General features: G+C 38.0%; 1 protein-coding gene across 6 annotated transcripts in view; it reads right to left on the reverse strand.

The window, feature by feature from the left end:
* Positions 1–23,020, reverse strand: part of DMD (dystrophin) — a 2,246,075-nt gene that overhangs the window by 1,829,230 nt on the left and 393,825 nt on the right. For all 6 annotated transcript variants that reach the window (XM_055393453.2, XM_055393450.2, XM_055393451.2 and 3 more), the window contains exons 3-4: positions 8,111–8,203; positions 6,664–6,741 (exon numbers count right to left, since the gene is read on the reverse strand). In XM_055393453.2, the coding sequence (XP_055249428.2) occupies positions 6,664–6,741; positions 8,111–8,203 (171 nt within the window). The remainder of the gene's footprint in view (positions 1–6,663; positions 6,742–8,110; positions 8,204–23,020) is intronic.

A 23,020-nucleotide genomic window follows, 5' to 3' on the forward strand; every position in this document is an offset into this window, starting at 1 on the left:
TTACTTGAGATTCTGTCCTTTAATTCAGAGACCTCAACTATATACCATACCCCACTAGGGCCTTGACTCAAATGGGAGCTTTGTGGAAATTTGCTTTTGAAGGACTCCTTGTCCAACTTAATCCTCATTTGGGGGTCTTCCCCTGCTAAAACATTGGAATTTTCTCAAGATTTTCTATTTTGTTAAATTCATTTAAGATTTTCTGTTTTCAGTAAGAAATATAGGTTTCTGAAAAAAGATCTATATATTGCATTAATCATATTCTAATTTTGCATATTCACTTATCATATTTTATTAAACAATTTCATGATAAGATACAGGATATATGGTCAGATTGATAAACATGGCCATAATTTAGACTTTGGAAGGTTGCAAGATCAGGTTTACTTTCCTTTCCTACATTCCTCTTTTTACACTTAAAAAATAGATAGCCTACATACATAAAATATACTTAAGTGTACACCTTGATTAATTTTCTCAAAGCAAATGCAACTGTTTAATAACCACCTGGTCAAAACATGGGATATCTTCAACACTTCTGATGATTCCACCCTGCATTCTAAAATCTAAGCACTCTTTCTACTTTTAAACTTGTGAAACATTCTGCCCGTTTTTTAAATTTAAAATGCTGCTGCTGCTAAGTCACTTCAGTAGTGTCCAACTCTATGTGACCCCATAGACAGCAGCCCACCAGGCTCCCCCGTCCCTGGGATTCACCAGGCAAGAACATTGGAGTGGGTTGCCATTTCCTTCTCCAATGTGTGAAAGTGAAAAGTGAAAGTGAAGTCGCTCAGTCATGTCTGACTCGTAGCGACCCCATGGACTGCAGCCCACCAGGATCCTTCGTCCATGGGATTTTCTAGGCAAGAGTACTGGAGTGGCTTGCCATTGCCTTTTAAATTTAAAATACATTATAGTATATTACAGGTATATTTTGTGTCTCACTTAGTTTGCTCCAATCACTGTCAGGAAATTGACTTATCTTACATACAATGTGTCTGGGTTCCCAGACAGCACAGTGGTAAATCTGCCTGCCAAAGCAGGAGACCACCTGCAATGCAGGAGACTAGGGTTCAGACCCAGGGTTGAGAAGATCCCCTGCAGAAGGAAATGGCAATCCACTCCAGTATTTTTGCCTGGGAAATACCATGAACAGAGGAGCATGGTAGGCTACAGTCCATGGAGTCACAAGAGTCGAATGCAGCTTAGCAATGAAACTCTACCACTGTGTGTCACTATCATTTGTTCATTTTCATTCTAATTTTGGCTATTACAAATGAAGCTGTTATGAACACTTTTTATATATGAAAATATTATATATATATAAATTTTTTGGCAAAGATAGAAATGTAGCTCTGTTATATGCTAAGGAATTAAATATTGTGTCATAAGAATTGCACATTTTCATTCCATTTAGTATATAATGCCAAACTATTTTCAATGGCTGTCTGAATTACATTTTTACCAGTTAGTTGTGAGAGTTTAATTTATTCCAAACCCTCATATACACTCAGAATTATGAGTCTAATTTCAACCATTTTTGTGAGTTTGTATCAATATCTCATTGAAATTTTAATTTCCCCAATTATTCCTGAGGTTAAAAACTTTCATATTATTTTTGAATTTCTGAACATCCTCTTTTGTGAAGTTCCTGTTCAAGTTTCTTGCCCATTTTTTCCCCCACTGGATTTGTTTCTCATTCTCTAAAATTTAAAGAATCATAGGTATATTTAATATATTCAACAATGTAAAGGTGTCAATCCTTTCCAAGCTGATCTAGACTTAACTCAGTATTGATTGTATTCAAAATAAAGTTACTTTGGAAATTAAAAAAGATGATTGTAAAATGAACCCAGAAATACAAAGGGACAATATCGTTAAGAAAATATTGAATAAGAAAAAAAGTGGTAAAATTCAGTTCGCCAGATAACAAGGTGCATTATAAAACTGAAGAATTCCTGGAGTAAGAAATGGCAACCCACTCCAGTATTCTTGCCTGGAAAATCAATGGGCAGAGAAGTCTAGTGGGCTACAGTTCATGGGGCTGCAAAGAATCGGACATGACTGAGTGACTGAGATTATTATTACCTATCTATATAATTCATTATATACTTTGAATGTAGAATTCTATAAACTCAAGATTCAATAATTTTCACTTTGTATACCTTAAATATATGCAAATTTTATTTGTCAACTATGCCTTAATAGATATTGGAGGCAGCAGGATTAAGTAAGGTCCTAAAAATAATCAAGATGTACAACTTAAATCTATATAATTTTTGTAAATTATATTTCAATAAATCTGTTAAAGAATAATTTTAAAAAGCTACAGTATTGCACATGGCATGGTATTCATGATGCATAGACAAATATAACAATGGAAGTGATTTTAAGTCCAGAAATGAAACTACATATTGAAAAAATTTTTATATATTTAGAAATGGAAAACAATAGGCAAGCAACATTCTTTTTAATGAATGATATTGTCATTTAGATTCTAAGTGAAAAAAGAAAAAAAACCCTGAATTTTAACCCATTCCCCTTACCATATACAATAATGATTTCCAGGTGAAATACAGATCCAAATCCAGATGGTAAAATAAAGCTCATATGGATTACAACAAAAGGTAATACCATCATGTCTTTTGGTAGGGAAATGTTTCATAAATAGGACACACAATTATAAAATGGAAACATAAAAATGAACTATGTTAAAATGAAGGACTGCTCTTTATCAAAACATAAAGTTAGAATTTTAATCCAAAGGACTCATATCCAGAATATAAGAACAACTCATATTTTGATGAAGTTCAAGTTAACTTTTTTGTTTTTGAATTGTGCCTTGGGCTTCATACCTAAGAAACATTTGGTTATTCCCAAAGTCACAGAGATTTTATTTTATGGTTTTTCTATATTATTGCCAGAATTTCTTCTGGTCCTATACTGAAAACTGTGAACTTAATAATTATAATATGTATAGAACCCCACCAGATTTATAATATATAATCACTATGTGAAAAACAAAACTCATAAAAAAAAAATCTATGGCTACATTAATCCACTACTTTAGAGGAGATCCAACAGCTTATGTTTTAATGTGACATTCTTTTACTAGGAAGAGATCAATTTCTTCAGCTAGATTAAATCTAATAATTCTTTGAATTTTCTGTTTTCCTTGCTCTTTTTTTTAATGAATTTATTTATTTTAACTGGAGGCTAATTATTTTATTAATTAGCTGATGCTAAAGCTGAAACTGCAATACTTTGGCCACCTCATGCGACGAGTTGACTCACTGGAAAAGACTCTGATGCTGGGAGGCGTTGGGGGCAGGAGGAGAAGGGGACGACAGAGAATGAGATGGCTGGATGGCATCACCGACTTGATGGACATGAGTTTGAGTGAACTCCAGGAGTTGGTGATGGACAGGGAGGCCTGGAGTGCTGTGATTCATGGGGTCACAAAGAGTCAGACACGACTGAGTGACTGAACTGAACTGAATTATTTTACAACATTGTGGTAATTTTTGCCATATGTCGATATGAACTAGCCATGGGTGTACTTGTGTCCCACCATACTGAACCCCTCTCCCACCTCCCTCCCCACCCTATCCTACTGGGTTGTCCTCAGAGATATTCAGATGACACCACCCTTATGGCAGAAAGCGAAGAACTAAAGGAGCCTCTTGGTGAAAGTGAAAGAGGAGAGTGAAACAGTTGGCTGAAAACGCAACATTCAGAAAACTAAGATCATGATATCTGGTCCCATCACTTCATGGCAAATAGATGGGGAAACAGTGGAAACAGTGACAGAGTTTATTTTTTGGGGATCCAGGATCCCTGCAGATGGTGACTGAAGCCATGAAATTGAAAGATGCCTTGGAAGAAAAGTTATGACCAAACTAGACAGCATATTAAAAAGTAGAGACATTACTTTGCCAACAAAGGTCTGTCTAGTCAAAGCTATGGTTTTTGCAGTAGTCATGCATGGATGTGAGAGTTGGACTATAAAGAAAGCTGAGTGCCCAAGAATTGATGCTTTTGAACTGTGGGGTTGGAGAGACTCTTGAGAGTCCTTTGGACTGCAAGGAGATCCAACCAGTCCATCCTAAAGGAAATCAGTCCTGAATAAAGGACTGATGCTAAAGCTGAAATTCCAATACTTTGGCCACCTGATGGGAAGAACTGACTCATTTGAAAAGACCCTGATGCTGGGAAAGATTGAGGGCAGGAGGAGAAGGGGACAACAGAGGATGAGATGGCTGGATGGTATCACCGACTCAATGGATATGAGTTTGTGTTAACTCCGGGAGTCGACAATGGACAGGGAGGCCTGGTGTGCTATAGTCCATGGGGTCCCAAAGAGTCGGACATGATTGAGTGACTGAACTGAACTGAACCAGCTTTGAGTGCCCTGCTTCATGCATCAAACTTGCACTGGTCATCTATTTTACATATGGTAATATACATGTTTTGTTCTTTGTAATAGAATACAAGGAATCGATACTTTAAAAAGACATTTTAAGGTCCCAATATTGTTAAAACATTTTCTTACTTTAAATTATAATGATCTTTCAAAATGTTCTATAGGATGAAATGATGCCATTTGCAGCAACATGGGTGGGCCTAGAGATGATCATACTAAGCAAAGTCAGAAAAAGAAAGACAAACACCATAGGATATCATTTACATGTGGAATCTCAAATATGACTCATGAACATATCTATGAAACCGAAACAGACTCACAGACATAGAGAGCAGACTGGTGGTTGCCGATAGGAGTAGGGGTGGGGAAGGGAAGGATTGGGAGTTTGAGATTAGCAGAGGCAAACTATTGTATACAGAATGGATAAATAACAAGATCCCACTTGCTGGGATAGCACAGGAAATTATATTCAATATCCTGTGATAAATCATAATGGATAAGAATATGGAAATATATATATATATATATTTGTAACTGAATCATACTGCTATACAACTGAAATTAACATGACATTGGAAATCAACTATGGCTCAGATGGTAAAGAATCTGCCTGCCAATGCAGGAAACTCAGGTTTGATCTCTGGGTGGGGAAGAACCCCTAGAGAAGGAAATGGAGGAATCCACTCCAGCATTCTTGCCTGGGAAATCCCATGGACAGAAGAGCCTGATGGGCTACAGTCATGGGGTTGCAAAGAGTTGGACATGACTAAGCAACTCAACAATAGGACTCATACAAAGGAAAACATTCCATAGATGATCTCATTTTTCTGAAGAAAATTTGAAACGAGTTAATCACTGCAGGAAAATAATAAAAAGTATACAGTGTTTCTGTAAAATAACTTTCATAGGTTAAATATAACCTTTCATAAAAATGGACCAATTGCTACACTGCCTTCACTTCTGTTTCCAGAGAGACGTCCTCTCCCTGCCAGATGAGCTAAGCAATATTTGGGGGAGAAAGCTGATCGCCGAAGAATTGATGCTTTTGAATTGTGGTGTTGGAGAAGACTCTTGAGAGTCCCTTGGACTGCAAGGAGATCCAACCAGTCCATTCTAAGGGAGATCGATCCTGGGTGTCCATTGGAAGGACTGATGCTAAAGTTGAAACTGCAATAATTTGGCCACCTCATGCGACAAGTTGACTCACTGGAAAAGACTCTGATGCTGGGAAGGGTTGTGGGCGGGAGGAGAAGGGGACGACCGAGAATTAGATGGCTGGATGACATCACCGACTCTGTGGACATGAGTTTGAGTGAACTCCGGGAGTTGGTGATGGACAGGGAGGCCTGGTGTGCTGTGATTCATGGGGTCGCGGAGAGTCGGACACGACTGAGAGACTGAACTGAACTGATACATTACTAATCTTTCAGTATGGTTATTTTAAGGGTATGTAATCAATTATTTGGATTTATCCTTGAAAGAGAGACATAATATAATTAGGAAGCTACCAAAAATGCCTGGTAAATATATTGGTCAATTAGAAAGATTGTGGGAATTTAATAAGAAAGGAGGGCTGCCTCCAATGTCATGAGAGAGGGGAGGAATCTCAAAGTCATTCTGAGGAGACAAGGAGTCCTTTCATCTACACACTTGTTTAGATATGATTGTTGACTTTTTCTAATACCACACACCTATTTTCTCCTAGTTAAATCAAATCAGATACAGGAATAGAAAACAAATTTGCAACTCTTACGACAAGGTGAATTGGTGATTTTTTTCTGAGTAACTTTCATATTTGGATGTGCCATCTAAGAAACACTGGCTTGATTCAAACAAACTTAATCATCATCATGTGTGAACACACTTTATTCATAAAAAATAAGGATTGCTGAGTAAAAACCATTTGCTGCACAGAAACACTGCTGTAAGGAGATAAGTTCACAACAGGACTTTATCTGTCCACCAAATATAACCTCATCATGTAAAATCTAAAAACAAGACAAAGTGGCCAACCAGGTGTGGTTCATAACTTTCCCTGCTCCCTATGGCTGCATGCACTTACTTTCTGTAGCACATCAGCCACAAGCAGATGCATGTGAACTTGAACATGTGCTATTATTAACTGCTTTGAATTTCAAGAGAACCCGAAATGCTTTCTCTGTATTTGGGAGCAAAGCTGTCACTCAAACATTAAGCATGCTGTCTCATGGTATTCAGACTCTGTCCAGGACTCCACTTACATTATTTTTCTGCAAGACCTGCAGTGCCTTGTTGACATTGTTCAGGGCATGAACTCTTGTGGATCCTTTTTCTTTTGGCTGAAAACAAAATGAAAATATGTTGACTGCCCAGGAGGAGAGAAGGACAATCTACCAGAAATGAAACAATTTCTACATTTCACTTTTCAGTTGGAATCGTTTAAATGATCACAGGCTGTGAGGCATTAATATAATGAATTTAAGTGCTTTGGGTTAATTTCCCTTGTCACAGGAATTTCTTAGCATGAATCAACCACTCCTCAAGAAAACTGATAACATTTTTTTTTCTTTCGAAAAAGCAATTTAATCTCTCCTTCATTCTACAGTCCAGTTGAATGACCACCATGAGAAACATCAGCATGCATAAAGACATTTGCTAGGAATATAAATGAGTTAATTCCCACAATTTTTAGGAAAGTTTAAAAGAGATTTGAGCCTACAAAATTCTATAATGCCAAATAGGCTTAAAGGAAACTATTTCTGTCAATATTACCTTAATTGTCTCAGTCACTGAAGCTCAAAACCTCAATCATCTTCAGTTCTTTAAACCTTACCCTCAATCCCCAAAGTCTTACCTTGCCCTATCATTTTTAAACTAACATTTATATAGTGTATTACAATTATGTAATATGCAATATATACAATATATGAATTAACTCATTCAGTTGTGGAGGTTTAGAAAGCTTGCCATTGTGATGCCTGCAGTATTTACTCCTAAAATGAGATCTATCTTCCTAAAACAATTTTAACTGAACAATACAATAGCATTAACTATAGGTACTATATTGCACAGTGTATCTCTGGAATTTATTCATCTTGCATGATTGAAGTTCTACATCTATTGATCTGCAACTCCCCATTTTCCATATTTCATGTTAAGTGTTCTTATATCCTAAGAGCTCTTATCACAAGGAAAAGGAAAAATAGAATTTTCCTACTTCTTTAAGTTTGTCTATATGACATGATGGACATTCATTAAACTCATGGTAATCATTTCATGATGTAAGTATGTAAGTCAAATTATTATGCTGTACACTTTAAACATGTACAGTGCTATATGTCAATTATATTTTAATAAAAATGGAAGATGAAAAGAAAAAAGACTAAAAACAGTTAAACTTAAATGGTCATTAGGTATAAAAGCCTTATTAAAACACATTCAATAACAAAGATACCAAGTAATAGTAGAGAATAATATCTATTACTACAAATTTCACCTTCTTGTTCTGCATATGATAGAACATGCCAAAGTAAAAATAATATTGCAAGGTTGTTTTATTCAGAAATAGGTCCTATATTGCTACCTAAATCAGTAATTAGTAAATTAACGAAGTTTACTAGATCTCATAAAACTATGATGAGCTTGTTTCTGGTCTTAAATTCTTCTGAGGTTAATGTGAAGCTTTTATAAATATTTTAAGTCACATACCAGTTTTTGCCCTGTCAGGCCTTCGAGAAGGTCTAGGAGGCGTCTCCCATCCTGTAGGTCACTGAAGAGGTTTTCTATGTGCTGCTTCCCAAACTGAAATAAGAAATATACCCAATTAAATAAAGCATGCTTCCAGGTATCCATTTCTACGATTATGCCTTTTAAAATTTAAAGCTATGTTGAAGAATATTTAATGAGTCTAATGCTTAATCTGCCAATGGTGATGGATGGAAAGAGAACTTCCAAGTAAAAAAAAAAAACACCAATAAATCATTATTCAACCAAACCTATTTAATATTTTTCTCAATAACAAGAGTTGGAGATTTTAGTCTAATGGATCTAATTAACTCATCTTTTCGAATGCTGATTCTATGAAGAAAAGAAAAAAATGTTTAAATTATCAGGCAGTTGGGCACTGTTTGGGGTGAAGTAAACACACCAAGATACCAGACCACCTGACCTGTCTCTTGAGAAACCTGTATGCAGGTCAGGAAGCAACAGTCAGAACTGTACATGGAAAAACAGACTGGTTCCAAATAGGAAAAGGAGTACGTCAAGGTTGTATATTGTCACCTTGCTTATTTAACTTATATGCAGAGTACATCATGAGGAACGCTGGGCTGGAAGAAGCACAAGCTGGAATCAAGATTGCCAGGCTGCTGCTGCTGCTGCTGCTAAGTCACTTCAGTCGCGTCCGACTCTGTGTGACCCCATAGAAGGAAGCCCACCAGGCTCCCCTGTCCCTGGGATTCTCCAGGCAAGAACACTGGAGTGGGTTGCCATTTCCTTCTCCAATGTGTGAAAGTGAAAAGTGAAAGTGAAGTCGCTCAGTCGTGTTCGACCCTTAGCGACCCCACAGACTGCATCCTACTAGGCTCCTCCATCCATGGGATTTTCTAGGCAAGAGTACTGGAGTGGCTTGCCATTGCCTTCTCCGAGATTGCCAGGAGAAATATCAATAACCTCAGATATGCAGATGACACTACCCTTATGGCAGAAAGTGAAGAGGAACTAAAAAGCCTCCTGATGAAAGTGAAAGAGGAGAGTGAAAGGGTTGGCATGAAACTCAACATTCAGAAAACAAAGATCATGGCATCTGGTCCCATCACTTCATGGGAAATAGATGGAAAAACAGTGGAAACAGTGTCAGACTTTATTTTTTTGGGCTCCAAAATCACTGCAGATGCTGATTGCAGCCATGAAATTAAAAGACGCTTACTCCTTGGAAGGAAAGTTATGACCAACCTTGATAGTATATTAAAAAGCAGAGACATTACTTTGCCAACAAAGGTCCGTCTAGTCAAGGCTATGGTTTTTCCCGTGCTCGTGTATGGATGTGAGAGTTGGACTGTGAAGAAAGCTGATCGCCGAAGAATTGATGCTTTTGAACTGTGGTGCTGGAGAAGACTCTTGAGAGTCCCTTGGACTGCAAGGAGATCCAACCAGTCCATTCTAAAGGAGATCAATCCTGGGTGTTCATTGGAAGGACTGATGCTAAAGTTGAAACTGCAATACTTTGGCCACCTCATGCGACGAGTTGACTCACTGGAAAAGACCCTGATGCTAGGAAAGGTTGGGGGCGGGAGGAGAAGGGGACGACAGAGAATGAGATGGCTGGATGGCATCACCGACTCTGTGGACATGAGTTTGAGTGAACTCCGGGAGTTGGTGATGGACAGGGAGGCCTGGCGTGCTGTGATTCATGGGGTCGCGGAGAGTCGGACATGACTGAGTGACTGAACTGAACTGAACTGAACTGAAACACACCAAGAAAGACTACAAAAAAGACTACCTTGGGTGGGTACATAAAATTTAACCATTTAGTATGCTTGGATATATAATATGTAATCACTGAGGGTTCACCATCCTTCACCCATAATTCTCTGCATATACATTTTGCATGCTGCCTCAGAATGATCTAGTCACATATTGGGTGGCTCAAATTTTAAAATATGATTTAAATTAAGTGAGATAAGTCGGTGAAAGCTTTTCATCTGTTTTTCTCACTTCTATACTTGGGAATTATATTGCAGAAAAAAATAGTGACTAATAACATCTAACATTTTTGGTTTAACTATTCATAAGAACTAACTATTCATAAGAAAAATCCCACTAAATGAATTGATTTATAATTTGTGTAACATTTCTGTGAGGTTAGCATTGGTATACTCATTCTATTGATGACACAGAGGTTGAACATATGGCCCTTTGTTACAAAATAAAAAGACGATAAAACCAAGTTTTTGGCCCAGATCTGTCTAATTCCTGGGGCTCTTGTTCATTCTATTTTATTAGGCTGCTCACTTGGCCTTTTCCTCCTTCCATCTGATTATCCTTCAAAGATTTTATTTCTTATGTCATGCCCCCAAATATTTTTTTCTGGTTTAAAGCCTCCAATCCCTTCATATGAAATTGTTCACAACTCTTTAATCACCCAAGATATCAAGAAAGCCCTAATTTATCAATGACAGATGTTTATTGAGCACCAATAAACCTGGACTAGGTGCTAGAGCATACACTAGTAAATCAGTTGGATATGACCCCCATCTTCATGGAACTTTGAGTTGAGCAGGGAAAACAAATATTTCTAAAACGTAATGCTATGGGGGAGCAGTAAAAGAAACTCAGGAGCATATAACCATTGGAATTCCCATTATCTGAGGATCAGGAAATACTTCCCTCACAATGTCACATGATGGATCTAACATTAGCCTTTGGGTAACTGGCCTTTCCTTATCCACTCCTTCAATCACACACACAAACTTCAGATTTCACACAGCTCAAGAAGAACACTGGTCTCCAGTCAAAAGACATCTCTGAAACTTCTAAGATTGAAGACAGCGGAATCAGGATCTCCCTACAGCCAGGTAGCCATGTCCAAGACAAGTCCTTTTAGTGTCCAGGTGTGTCACTTAATGAGAACACTGACCACTGCAAAAAGTCTACCAGTCCCTCCATACTCAGCTTTGGGAATTGAGCCATGTGTATGCTTTGACAAAGATAAATACAAGTCATACTTTTGAAATTCTACGCAAATAGTTCTGATTTAAAATTCCAGGGCAGGGACTTCCCTGATGGTCCAGTGATCAAGAATCTGCCTTCCAATGCAAGGGACGTGGGTTCAGTCTTGGTTGGGGAACTAAGATCTCATGCCATGGGACAACTAAGTCCATGTGAAGCAAATACTGAGCCCACAAGCCACAGCAACACAGCCCGGATGTTTCAACGGAAATCCTATGTGCTGGAACTAAGACCCGACACAATCCAAATGTATATACAAATATAAATTTTTAATGTAAATAAATATTTATATATAAATAAAATTCTAGTGGAAAAGAGACCACAAAACACTATGCTACTAGAACATTTAAAAAGTACTTTTACTATACATAATGTATAGGCAAATATTTGAAACAACAATGCCATTTTTATGAAATATTAAGGGAAGCCCCCTGCTAATAAGCAAAGAAAATGAACCTGTCAAGAATCTCATATATAATCCAGAGTAACTTGGCAGTGGTGGTGGGGAATATTAAGATTTTATTTTCATATTGGTTAAAGGTCTACAATACCTTGAAAATGCTCATTTTTTTTTTCTAGGAGCAAATTTTCCTTTTGAGAAGTGTGTGACTTCTAAACTTATTGACAAAAACAATATTGCACAGTGAAATGTGTGAGGTTTTGAAGAAAATTAAATATAGTTAGTTGACAGAAATACTTATTCTTAATAAAATGTGTATATCTAGATAGATAGACTGATAGATAATAAAGTATGTCAAACCAGGACGGATGCAGGTGGCAAAATGTTCATTCGAGAAGAATGGCAGGTACTTGGAAAGGCCTAAGTCTTGGGGCAAAGAATCAAACATGAACCCCAAAGTTGTAAGAATCATCTAGCATCCAAGATACAAGGAGTAGAAAGATTATGCTTTTGGACAAGGAGCCGAGATGAAGATCAACAAGGCAAACAGCATCTTGCTTTGATACAAGCTTATACACAAGGACCAGGTATTTTATAATTTTCCCTTTTAAACTGGAGTCAAACAAAACAGAAAGGGAGGGAAGGACTGGAGGCTAATCGGAGGCCTCCAGGCACATCTCATTGGGGCACCTAGAAAGCAGTGAGGTGATAGAGAAAAAGATAGTTCCTGATATATATAACATTCAAACTCATGCAATCAGTGATATATTAAAGTATGACAATAGAAATCCAATTTATATTTGTTATAGCCACCATGATCTCTAATAGAGTGCTTCTCAGAATGTTCCACTACAGCATCCTTCCAGCAGATAAGACTGAATGTATTTATCTCGGAGCCTAGCGGTGAAAAGTATATAATGACTGCAGGTTCAAAATTTCTTATGAAAGCATATGTTTTATGTTAAAGATTCGTGGAGATTTTATCTTCCTCACTTAATGCATGTTGAACTTAAAAGTAATTTCAAGCACTTTGATTGAAATTTCCCCTCCTATGGACTAATTAACGTGATGCTCAAAGAAATGTACAATATTTAGCCTGTAACTGCATGGACCTTTGTTGGCAAAGTAATGTCTCTGCTTTTTAATATACTATCAAGGTTGGTCATAACCGGACACGACTGAGCGACTGAACTGAACTGAACTGAACTGCATGGATGTTCAAGTACTCAGTCTTATTCCTCCCGGACTATGCCTACCCTGAGGAAACCAAAACATATCTTTTCTCTTGAATGGTTTTCTCTTCTTTCCTAGATCCAATATCTCATTCCATAGCATTACAGGTATAATGTAGCAAAAGTTGCACAGATTTCTGAGACAGAAATAGCTCATTTTATTGAACCCAAGTCTTCTATTTACCAGCTTCACTGTCTGAGGCAACTGACTCAGTCTTTCTGAGGGACAATCTATTCAATAGTAAAATGGGGATTGAAATAACACCACATCAGAGTCTTAAGCTTCTGAGGCTTAAGTGAAACAGTGTAGGTGTGCTATACAGACTTGGCAAATATTAAGCACACAGTAAATATAGGATGATGCTTTTGTTTTGTTTTAGTCTATTATTCCTTGGCTTCTCCCTCTTTGGCCAAATATGAGAAATAAATTCAATTATGGTTAACTATTGAATCTACCAGAAAATACAGAGCTCACAGACAATGTGTTCCTTTTTCTCTTAGATGCCCCTCCATATTCAATTACTAATACTAGTAAATGTGGATGGCACAGGGGGAATACTCAGAGCCTTCAAGTTCTTTATCTTACTTTACTGTTTTTTTTTCCCTTTGGTCAATTTTAATTAAGTCCTTTGTTTTCTTCCCTTTTCATCTTCTATGAGAGACATCTACCATGTCTTTTTGTTGCAAGTGACACATCATGCAAACAGTAGTTTTCTTTAAAACCTCCTTGTGTTTAATGGCTTTCTTTTCAAGCGTCTGAAAATAATCTTATAAAACACATAAAACATTAAATGCCTTGGGCCATATGACCCTGTGGCTCTCTATCTTCAATTGCTTTCATGACTAATATTTTCTTTAAAAAGTAAATTTTGGTATTACTTAGAAATTTCCTACCTTCACTTATTTTCATCTTCCTTGCTAACCCAAATATCAAGATGAAAGGACCATAAAAATGAGATAGCAGTCCTTCTAGATTATGGTCAGGATTACAGAACTTCTGTATTTATATAATTTTTTATATATTTATACATAAACAATGTACAGACAATGTTAAAACTCAGGTTTACTGGTAAGTCACATAAACACAGCAAAAAAAAAAAATCAAAGTAAAATGAGAAAGGGATAGAAATGAATTAAAACTTATTTCAATAGCTTCTGACTCTTCAGAGCTGTGTCAGTCTTTTAACCAGTAAATACAGATAATTCAACAACATGTTCCAATAAAAGGTAAAGAGGCAAGGGATAATTTAACATGGCCTTCTGGTTACAGAAAGGTCAGCCTCTGGATATCTATGTTGCTGAGAAAATCAAGACACTTCTCTGTGATTCTGAATCTTTAGCTATTAGAAACATCAAGAGCAAGAGAACACCAAAAAGGAGGGTAAAATTGATTCCAAACTTGTTGGTAAAACCTGTTGATCAGTTCTTGATAAAAAGTAATGCAATCCATTGTAAGCATAAGTTGTAAAAAGTATTTTATAATTTTATTGAGGTATAATATACATACATATAGGCTTCCCAGGTGGCACAGTGGTAAAGAATCCGCCTGCCAAGCAGGAGACACAGATTCAATCCCTGGTTGGGGAAGGTCCCCTGGAGTAGGAAACAGCAACCCACTCTAGTAACTTGCCTGGGAAATACCACGGACAGAGGAGTCTGGCAGGCTACAGTCTATGGGGTCGCAAAAACTCAGACATGACTGAGTGACTGAACACAATGTGATCACAATATAAAAACAGGAAAGTACACATATGTTAAGTGTTAGCTCAGTGAATCGACACAAACTGAACACATTTATATTATCATAACCTCCATTGAGAAAAAGAATATGACCAGCACCCTCAGAGCTTTCTCACACCCACTTCTGTATACTAGCCCTTCCAATGATGATAACTGGCGGCCTTGAGGAGATACCCCTCACGCAAGGTAAGGTACAGCGGCTGCACTTTGCTGGAGTGGCTGTGAAGAGATTTTCCACGACCAAGGTAAGAGAAACCCAAATAAGACGGTAGGTATTGCTAGGGGGCACCAGAGGGCAGACAAACTGAAATCATAATCACAGGAAACTAGCCGATCTGATCACATGGACCACAGCCGAATGTGGTCCACTGGAGAAGGGAATGGCAAACCACTTCAGTATACTTGCCTTGAGAACCCCATGAACAGTAACAAAGGGCAAAATGATAGGATACTGAATGAGGAATTCCCCAGGTCAGTAGGTGCCCAGTATGCTACTGGAGCTCAGTGGAGAAATAACTATAGAAGGAATAAAGGGATGGAGCAAAAGCAAAACCAATACCCAGCTGTGGATGTGACCAGTGATAGAAGCAAGGTCCGGTGCTGTAAAGAGCAATATTGCATAGGAACCTGGAATGTTAGGTCCATGAATCAAGGCAAATTGGAAGTGGTCAAACGGGAGATGGCAAGAGTGAACGTCGACATTCTAGGAATCAGTGAACTAAAATGGACTGGAAGGGGTGAATTTAACTCAGATGACCATTATATCTACTACTGTGGGCAGGAATCCCTTAGAAGCAATGGAGTAGCCATCATGGTCAACAAAAGAGTCCGAAATGCAGTACTTGGATGCAATCTTAAAAATGACAGAATGATTTCTGTTCGTTTCCAAGGCAAACCATTCAGTATTACAGTAATCCAGGCCTATGCCCCAACCTGTAATGCTGAAGAAGCCAAAGTTAATCGGTTCTATGAAGACCTACAAGAACTTTTAGAACTAACACCCAAAAAAGATGTCCTTTTCATTATAGGGGACTGGAATGCAAAAGTAGGAAGTCAAGAAACACCTGGAGTAACAGGAAAATTTGGCCTTGGAGCACGGAATGAAGCAGGTCAAAGGCTAATAGAGTTTTGTCAAGAGAATGCACTGGTCATAGCAAACACCCTCTTCCAACAACACAAGAGAAGACTCTACACATGGACATCACCAGATGGTCAACACCGAAATCAGATTGATTATATTCTTTGCAACCAAAGATGGAGAAGCTGTATACAGTTAGCAAAAACAAGACCAGGAGCTGACTGTGGCTCAGATCATGAACTCCTTATTGCGAAGTTCAGACTTAAATTGAAGAAAGTAGGGAAAACCACTAGACCATTCAGATATGACCTCAATCAAATCCCTTATGATTATACAGTGGAAGTGAGAAATAGATTTAAGGGACTAGATCTGATTGATAGAGTGCCTGATGAACTCTGGACGGAGGTTCGTGACATTGTACAGGAGACAGGGACCAAGACCATCCCCATGGAAAAGAAATGCAAAAGAGCGAAATAGCTGTCTGAGGAGGCCTTACAAATAGCTGTGAAAAGAAGAGAGGCGAAAAGCAAGGGAGAAAAGGAAAGATATAAGCATCTGAATGCAGAGTTCCAAAGAATAGCAAGGAGAGATAAGAAAGACTTCCTCAGTGATCAATGTAAAGAAATAGAGGAAAACAACAGGATAGGAAAAACAAGAGACCTCTTCAAGAAAATTAGAGATTCCAAGGGAACATTTCATGCAAAGATGGGCTCGATAAAGGACAGAAATGGTATGGACCTAACAGAAGCAGAAGATATTAAGAAGAGGTGGCAGGAATACACAGAAGAACTGTACAAAAAAGATCTTCATGACCAAGATAGTCACGATAATGTGATCACTGACCTAGAGCCAGACATCTTGGAATGTGAAGTCAAGTGGGCCTTAGAAAGCATCACTACTAACAAAGCTAGTGGAGGTGATGGAATTCCAGTTGAGCTATTTCAAGTCTTGAAAGATGATGCTGTGAAAGTGCTGCATTCAATATGCCAGCAGATTTGGAAAACTCAGCAGTGGCCACAGGACTGGAAGAGGTCAGTCTTCATTCCAATCCCAAAGAAAGGCAATGCCAAAGAATGCTCAAACGACCCCACAATTGCACTCATCTCACACGCTAGTAAAGTCATGCTCAAAATTCTCCAAGCCAGGCTTCAGCAGTATGTAAACCGTGAACTCCCAGATGTTCAAGCAGGTTTTAGAAAAGGCAGAGGCACCAGAGATCAAATTGCCAACATCCGCTGGATCATGGAGAAAGCAAGAGAGTTCCAGAAAAACATCTATTTCTGCTTCATTGACTATGCCAAAGCCTTTGACTGTGTGGATCACAATAAACTGTGGAACATTCTGAAAGAGATGGGAATCCCGGACCACCTGAGTTGCCTCTTGAGAAACCTGTATGCAGGTCAGGAAGCAACAGTTAGAACTGGACATGGAACAACAGACTGGTTCCAAATAGGAAAAGGTGTACGTCAAGGTTGTATATTGTCACCTTGCTTATTTAACTTATATGCAGAGTACATCATGAGGAACGCTGGGCTGGAAGAAGCACAAGCTGGAATCAAGATTGCTGGGAGAAATATCAATAACCTCAGATATGCAGATGACACTACCCTTATGGCAAAAAGTGAAGAGGAACTCAAAAGCCTCTTGATGAAAGTGAAAGAGGAGAGTGAAAAGGTTGGCTTGAAGCTCAACATTCAGAAAACAAAGATCATGGCATCTGGTCCCATCACTTCATGGGAAATAGATGGAAAAACAGTGGAAACAGTGTCAGACTTTGTTTTTTGCGGCTCCAAAATCACTGCAGATGCTGATTGCAGCCATGAAATTAAAAGACGCTTGCTCCTTGGAAGGAAAGTTATGACCAACCTTGATAGTATATTAAAAAGCAGAGACATTACTTTGCCAACCAAGGTCCGTCTAGTCAAGGCAATGGTTTTTCCCGTGGTCATGTATGGATGTGAGAGCTGGACTGTGAAGAAAGCTGATCGCCGAAGAATCGATGCTTTTGAACTGTGGTGCTGGAGAAGACTCTTGAGAGTCCCTTATACTGCAAGGAGATCCAACCAGTCCATTCTAAAGGAGATCAATCCTGGATGTTCATTGGAGGGACTGATGCTAAAGCTGAAACTGCAATACTTTGGCCACCTCATGCGACGAGCTGACTCACTGGAAAAGACTCTGATGCTGGGAAAGGTTGGGGGCGGGAGGAGAAGGGGACGACAGAGAATGAGATGGCTGGATGGCATCACCGACTCTGTGGACATGAGTTTGAGTGTACTCCGGGAGTTGGTGATGGACAGGGAGGCCTGGCGTGCTGTGATTCATGGGGTCGCGGAGAGTCGGACACGACTGAGCGACTGAACTGAACTGAACTGAACTGTACTAACTTTTAATACCACAGATTAGTTTAGCCTTGAAAGGAGTCTCCTATAAACAGAAGAATAATGCTGGTTTAGTTGTCTCCTTTTAGAAAACCAATAATTGAAAGACATAAGCTTTCAGCAGAGAGAATTTGGAAAGAAAGAAGTTGTAATGATGAAGTATGTTTTACAAAGCATAGTGCTGTAATACAACGAGTAAGAATATTCTCTCTACATCCAGAATGCCATGGTTCAAATCTCAGCTCTGCCATATTTCATGTGTGTGATATGAGCATGTAACAATCTCTTTGTGTCTTACCTTTTATCATCTGTAAAACAAGGATATACTACTACCTAATTTGCGATGATGCTGTAAAGATTTAAATGCATTGGGGGTATTTTGTTCTAAGATGTACTTAGATAGTCTCATGAATGGATAGCAGTCATGAATTTATGCCAAATTGTTTAACCCTAATAATCTGTATTTTCTAAATTCTCCTTAGAACTTTCAGCTCTAGTCTGGAAAAGTCCATGGACAGAGGAGACTGGTGGGCTGCAGTCTGTGGGGTTACATGACTGAGCATGTGTGCATGACGGTTGAGGGAGGGAGATGGGTTGGTAGCAATAAACTGGTAGAACTAAAAAAAATAAAAGAACTTTCAGCTGTAAGTAACACTAATACTTCAAAGTATTAGTGTGGGGATTAAATGAGTTAATAAGTATAACTGTGGTGCTGGAGAAGACTCTGAAGAGTCCCTTGGACAGCAAGGAGATCAAACCAGTCAATCCTAAAGGAAATCAACCCTGAATATTCATGGAAAGACTGATATTGAAGCTTCAGCTTCAATACTTTGGCCACTTGATGCAAAGAGACAACTCATTGGAAAAGACCCTGATGCTGGCAAAGACTGAAGGCAGGAGGAGAAGGGGATGACAGAGGATGAGATGGTTGGATAGCATCACAGACTCAGTGGACATGAGTTTGAGCAAACTCCAGGAGCTAGTGAAGGACAGGAAAGCCTGGCATGCTGCAGCCCATGGGGTTGCAAAGAGTTGGATGCGACTGAACAAGTATAAGGTATCCAACACATTTCCTGGCATAGGAAATACTCCATAAAACCTAATCACATTTCATTTTTCCCCTCTTTGGTTAAATGGAATCACCTGGAAATAAAGTAGGACTCTCCTTTGAGGGTGCCAGGATCCCAGCAGGACTTCCATAACTTGAAGAGAGTTAACAAGGAACAATTTACAAAGATGAGGTCAGGGTAGAAAGAAATCACCAAAACAGGTAATAAAGAAGTGTAATTATCACTCCTAGACACATAGGAATGAAGAGAAAGAGACTGGTTACTGGCTCCTGAACAGAGAGATGAATGAGAGGGTCACCTGACAGGAGCTCTGATATTTGGGTGATGAATGCAGCTATCCTGTGATAAATAAATGCCCTGATATTTCTTTCCTCCCTTTCTCTGATCTCCTGTAAATGCTCCCAAGAGCTAAATCCAACTGGAAGCCAGAGGACAAGGAAGTCTGCTGATATCATCCACAGAAATCAGCCCCCCAGGGGAAAAAAAGGCAGAGAGTGAACCCAGAAGAATAAACCAAAGATACATTCAACATTCCCCAGACAGGAGGAAAAGATTCCCTTGATCCATAGGATCACTGTCAGGAAAGCCCATGTCAGAAAATAACTGAAGGCCCAGTGGTCCTCCTCAAGTTGTCGATATTATTTCTATCTCTGATAATGTTGTTTTAAAGACTCAGATGTATGACTGGAACACTCTCTCTCCTCTAATAGGGGTATCAAAGTACTGGAATGTTTAGTGGGCTTTAATGGATGAAACTTAACATATATTATTCATTATTCCTCAGCATCAGATCCTTTTAAACTTCTATGTACCAGAAATAGCACTAAAATCTGAGCTACAAAGATAATGTTTTTAAAAATTAAGTTATTCCTTGTAGTTAGACAAGTGCTCAAGAGCTGTTAGATAATAGTTTTACACTCTCTCCAGGTATAAAATGTTATTTGGCAGTAACTCGGGATAAAACATAATTACTAGGACCCAATGTGTATGTTATACTATCAAGTACACAAGAAGAGATTCAACCAGATTGCACATTAGAACTTTCAACAGCAGCCACAACAATAGTTAATGGAAATCAAGTCATTATCTGTAAATGGTCTATTATAAAAATAAAGTGTGCTTAACCAAGAGTCAGCAATGGTTTGTTGTCTGATCAGGTCTATCTTTAATATGTTTTGTAATAAAATTGAATCCTTAACCTAGGCCTGTGTTTTCTCACCTGTAAATGAGATAGATCAGTACTAACTCAATCACCAGCTATGCTGGAAGAAAAATTATAGGTAATCTTTACTTGTAGATATAATGTTAATATAATTCACAAATAGTTAAAGTAATAGAAACCTTATAAACTATGACTGTAGTTAATTATGTTATATCATCTTTAAATATCACCTATAAATTTAGCATTCTGAAAGTGAAATTCAGTTTTTCTACTTAATCACAAAGGTATAAGATGTAAGCTTGAGATAGCCGGTGAGGGAAATGGAGATTGGTTCTATACTATGCCAGTAGAGGTTTTTGTAACAGGAAAATAAAAAAAGTACAGTATAAAGTTTGCAAGATGACAGAGTTTGCTTCATTTCAAAGCATCTAAATAATACTCTGATTCTTCAAAAAGGAAAAAAAAAGTACTGTGACACAGTGGGTACACTCACTAGAGAAATGTGAACTATTGGCTCTTAGCTTCAGGCAAAAAACAGAGGGAGAAAGAACTATTCGAACTTGTTCAGATCCAGTCGAATGAGACTTTATGGTCAAAGGACATCTGAAGATGCCTTTAATAAATAAATGTAAATTTTATTTATGAAATTAATACTCTTATAATTTCTCAAACACACTGCAGTGCAATTGTGTGTGGACAATTATGTGACAAGACACAGCCTCTTCCGAATCATTCCCTGCCCCTTCCGACTAGGTCAGCCTTAGACTATTTATTCTCTCTTCTTCTATGCTTATGAAGTGAGGCTGCCAATAACCAGTATCAAATCAAGGGAACAGGAAACACACAGAATGGAAAAATGTCACATAGGATGGAATATTTGGATAAGAGCTTCTGTGCTCATTATACCTCTATTTCCTTCTGATAGGTTGAATCATATGAAACTTTAAATTCTGTACTCAAATAGGATCAAAATTTGGCAATTTCGTATGATTCAATCTCATATATTTTGTATTGACATATGTAATAAACATTCAGTGCTTAGTTTATGTCAGCCACAATTGTCTGCCCTGTACCTGGATTATTTTAATTAATTATTTTAACAGTTAAAAGTATCCCCATTTTACAGATGACAAAACTGAGATATAGAGAACAAAGTAACAGTGAATAAGTGGTAGATATGAATCCAAACCTAAATCAGGTGGTATAGTTCTAAATTTATTAACCATTCTTTGACCATAATATCATTTAGAGTCAGTGTTATGTAAGTTTTACTTGTGTATTTTCATGATGTCTTTCAATAAAATAAGGATAATTTAACTAATCTATTCTTTTCCTTCCCCCCTAGGTTTCTGAACATCAGATATAGGTATAGGACCTACAAGAAAAAAATGCTTCTAATTTAGGTTGAATTAGTAATTAAAAGGTAATAACAATGAAAATTCTATATATGTACAATAGAAAAATTCCACAATGTCTTATATTTCTATTGTTATATCACTCTATTAGCGGGGATGCCTTGATAAATCCAGCAAATATTGTTCTAGAGATGAAAATAAAATTTTAATACGCAGAATTCACTCAAAGGTACATGGAAAATCACTTTTTAAATGTCATTAAATTAAAATACAAAAGCAATTCCCCCACACTAAAAACTCAGTTCAGTTCAGTCACTCAGTCGTGTCTCTTTGCGACCCCATGGACTACAGCACGCCAGGCCACCCTGTCAGTCACCACTCCTGGAGCTTACTCAAACTCAAGTCCATCGAGTTGGTGATGCCATCCCACCATCTCATCCTCTGCCGTCCCCTTCTCCTCCCGCCTTCAGTCTTTCCCAGTATCAGGGTCTTTTCAAATGAGTCAGCTTTTCACATCAATCAGCTGGCCAAAGTATTGGAGCTTCAGCATCAGTCCTTTCAATGAATATTCAGGACCGATTTCCTTTAGGATTGTCTGGGTTGCAGTCCAAGGGATTCTCAAGAGTCTTCTCCAACACCACAGGTAAGCATCAATTCTTGAGTGCTCAGCTTTCTTTATAGTCCAACTCTCACATCCATACATGACTACTAGAAAAACCATAGCTTTGATTAGGCAAACATTTTTTGGCAAAGTAATGTCTCTGCTTTTTAATAGGCTGTCTAGGTCGGTCATAGCTTTTCTTCCAAGGAGCAAGCGTCTTTTAATTTCATGGCTGCAGTCACTATCTGCAGTGATTTTGGAGCCACTAAAAACCTACGCTATAAATCGACATAGAATAAATATAATTCTTAAAAGTGAAGAGGATTGAAAAATACTAAGTAGAAGGAACAGCATTACTCATGCTTTTAGTGCCGTGATTTCCTGAGAGATCCACCTAAAAATGCCAATTACTTATTGAAAGTCTTCTATGTGAGATTCACGCAGTTACATGTTAAAGAATATAACATCTGGGATCAAAGAGGCCTTTATTTAATTATAATTCTAACTTTCCCCAATGGTGTGAATTTAGATAAATGATTTAGAAATTTTTTTTATTTTCCTCATGTGTCAAAGGAGGGAGAGTAGTTAAGTTAAACAACTAAATGTAACAGCTATTAGTCACCTACTTTTACTGTGCCCAGTGCTGGGAATTGGGAAGATAAATAATGAAAAGTTATTGCCATTGTTTTTGCTGCTTTAGTCACAGTATATGAAGGATGTATGCATTTAAGCAAATATACATATAGCACTGTATTATTATCCTATAAATAGTGGTGTTTTAAGTACAGTGCCAGCACAAACAAGAGAGATGTCACCTTCACTTGAGAGGCATAAGAGAAGTGGGAATCCTAGAAGTGAATTTATAACATT

Source organism: Moschus berezovskii, chromosome X (genome assembly GCF_049115385.1).
Source record: "Moschus berezovskii isolate FMDL1 chromosome X, NW_MosBer_1.0, whole genome shotgun sequence".
NCBI lineage: Eukaryota > Metazoa > Chordata > Mammalia > Artiodactyla > Moschidae > Moschus > Moschus berezovskii.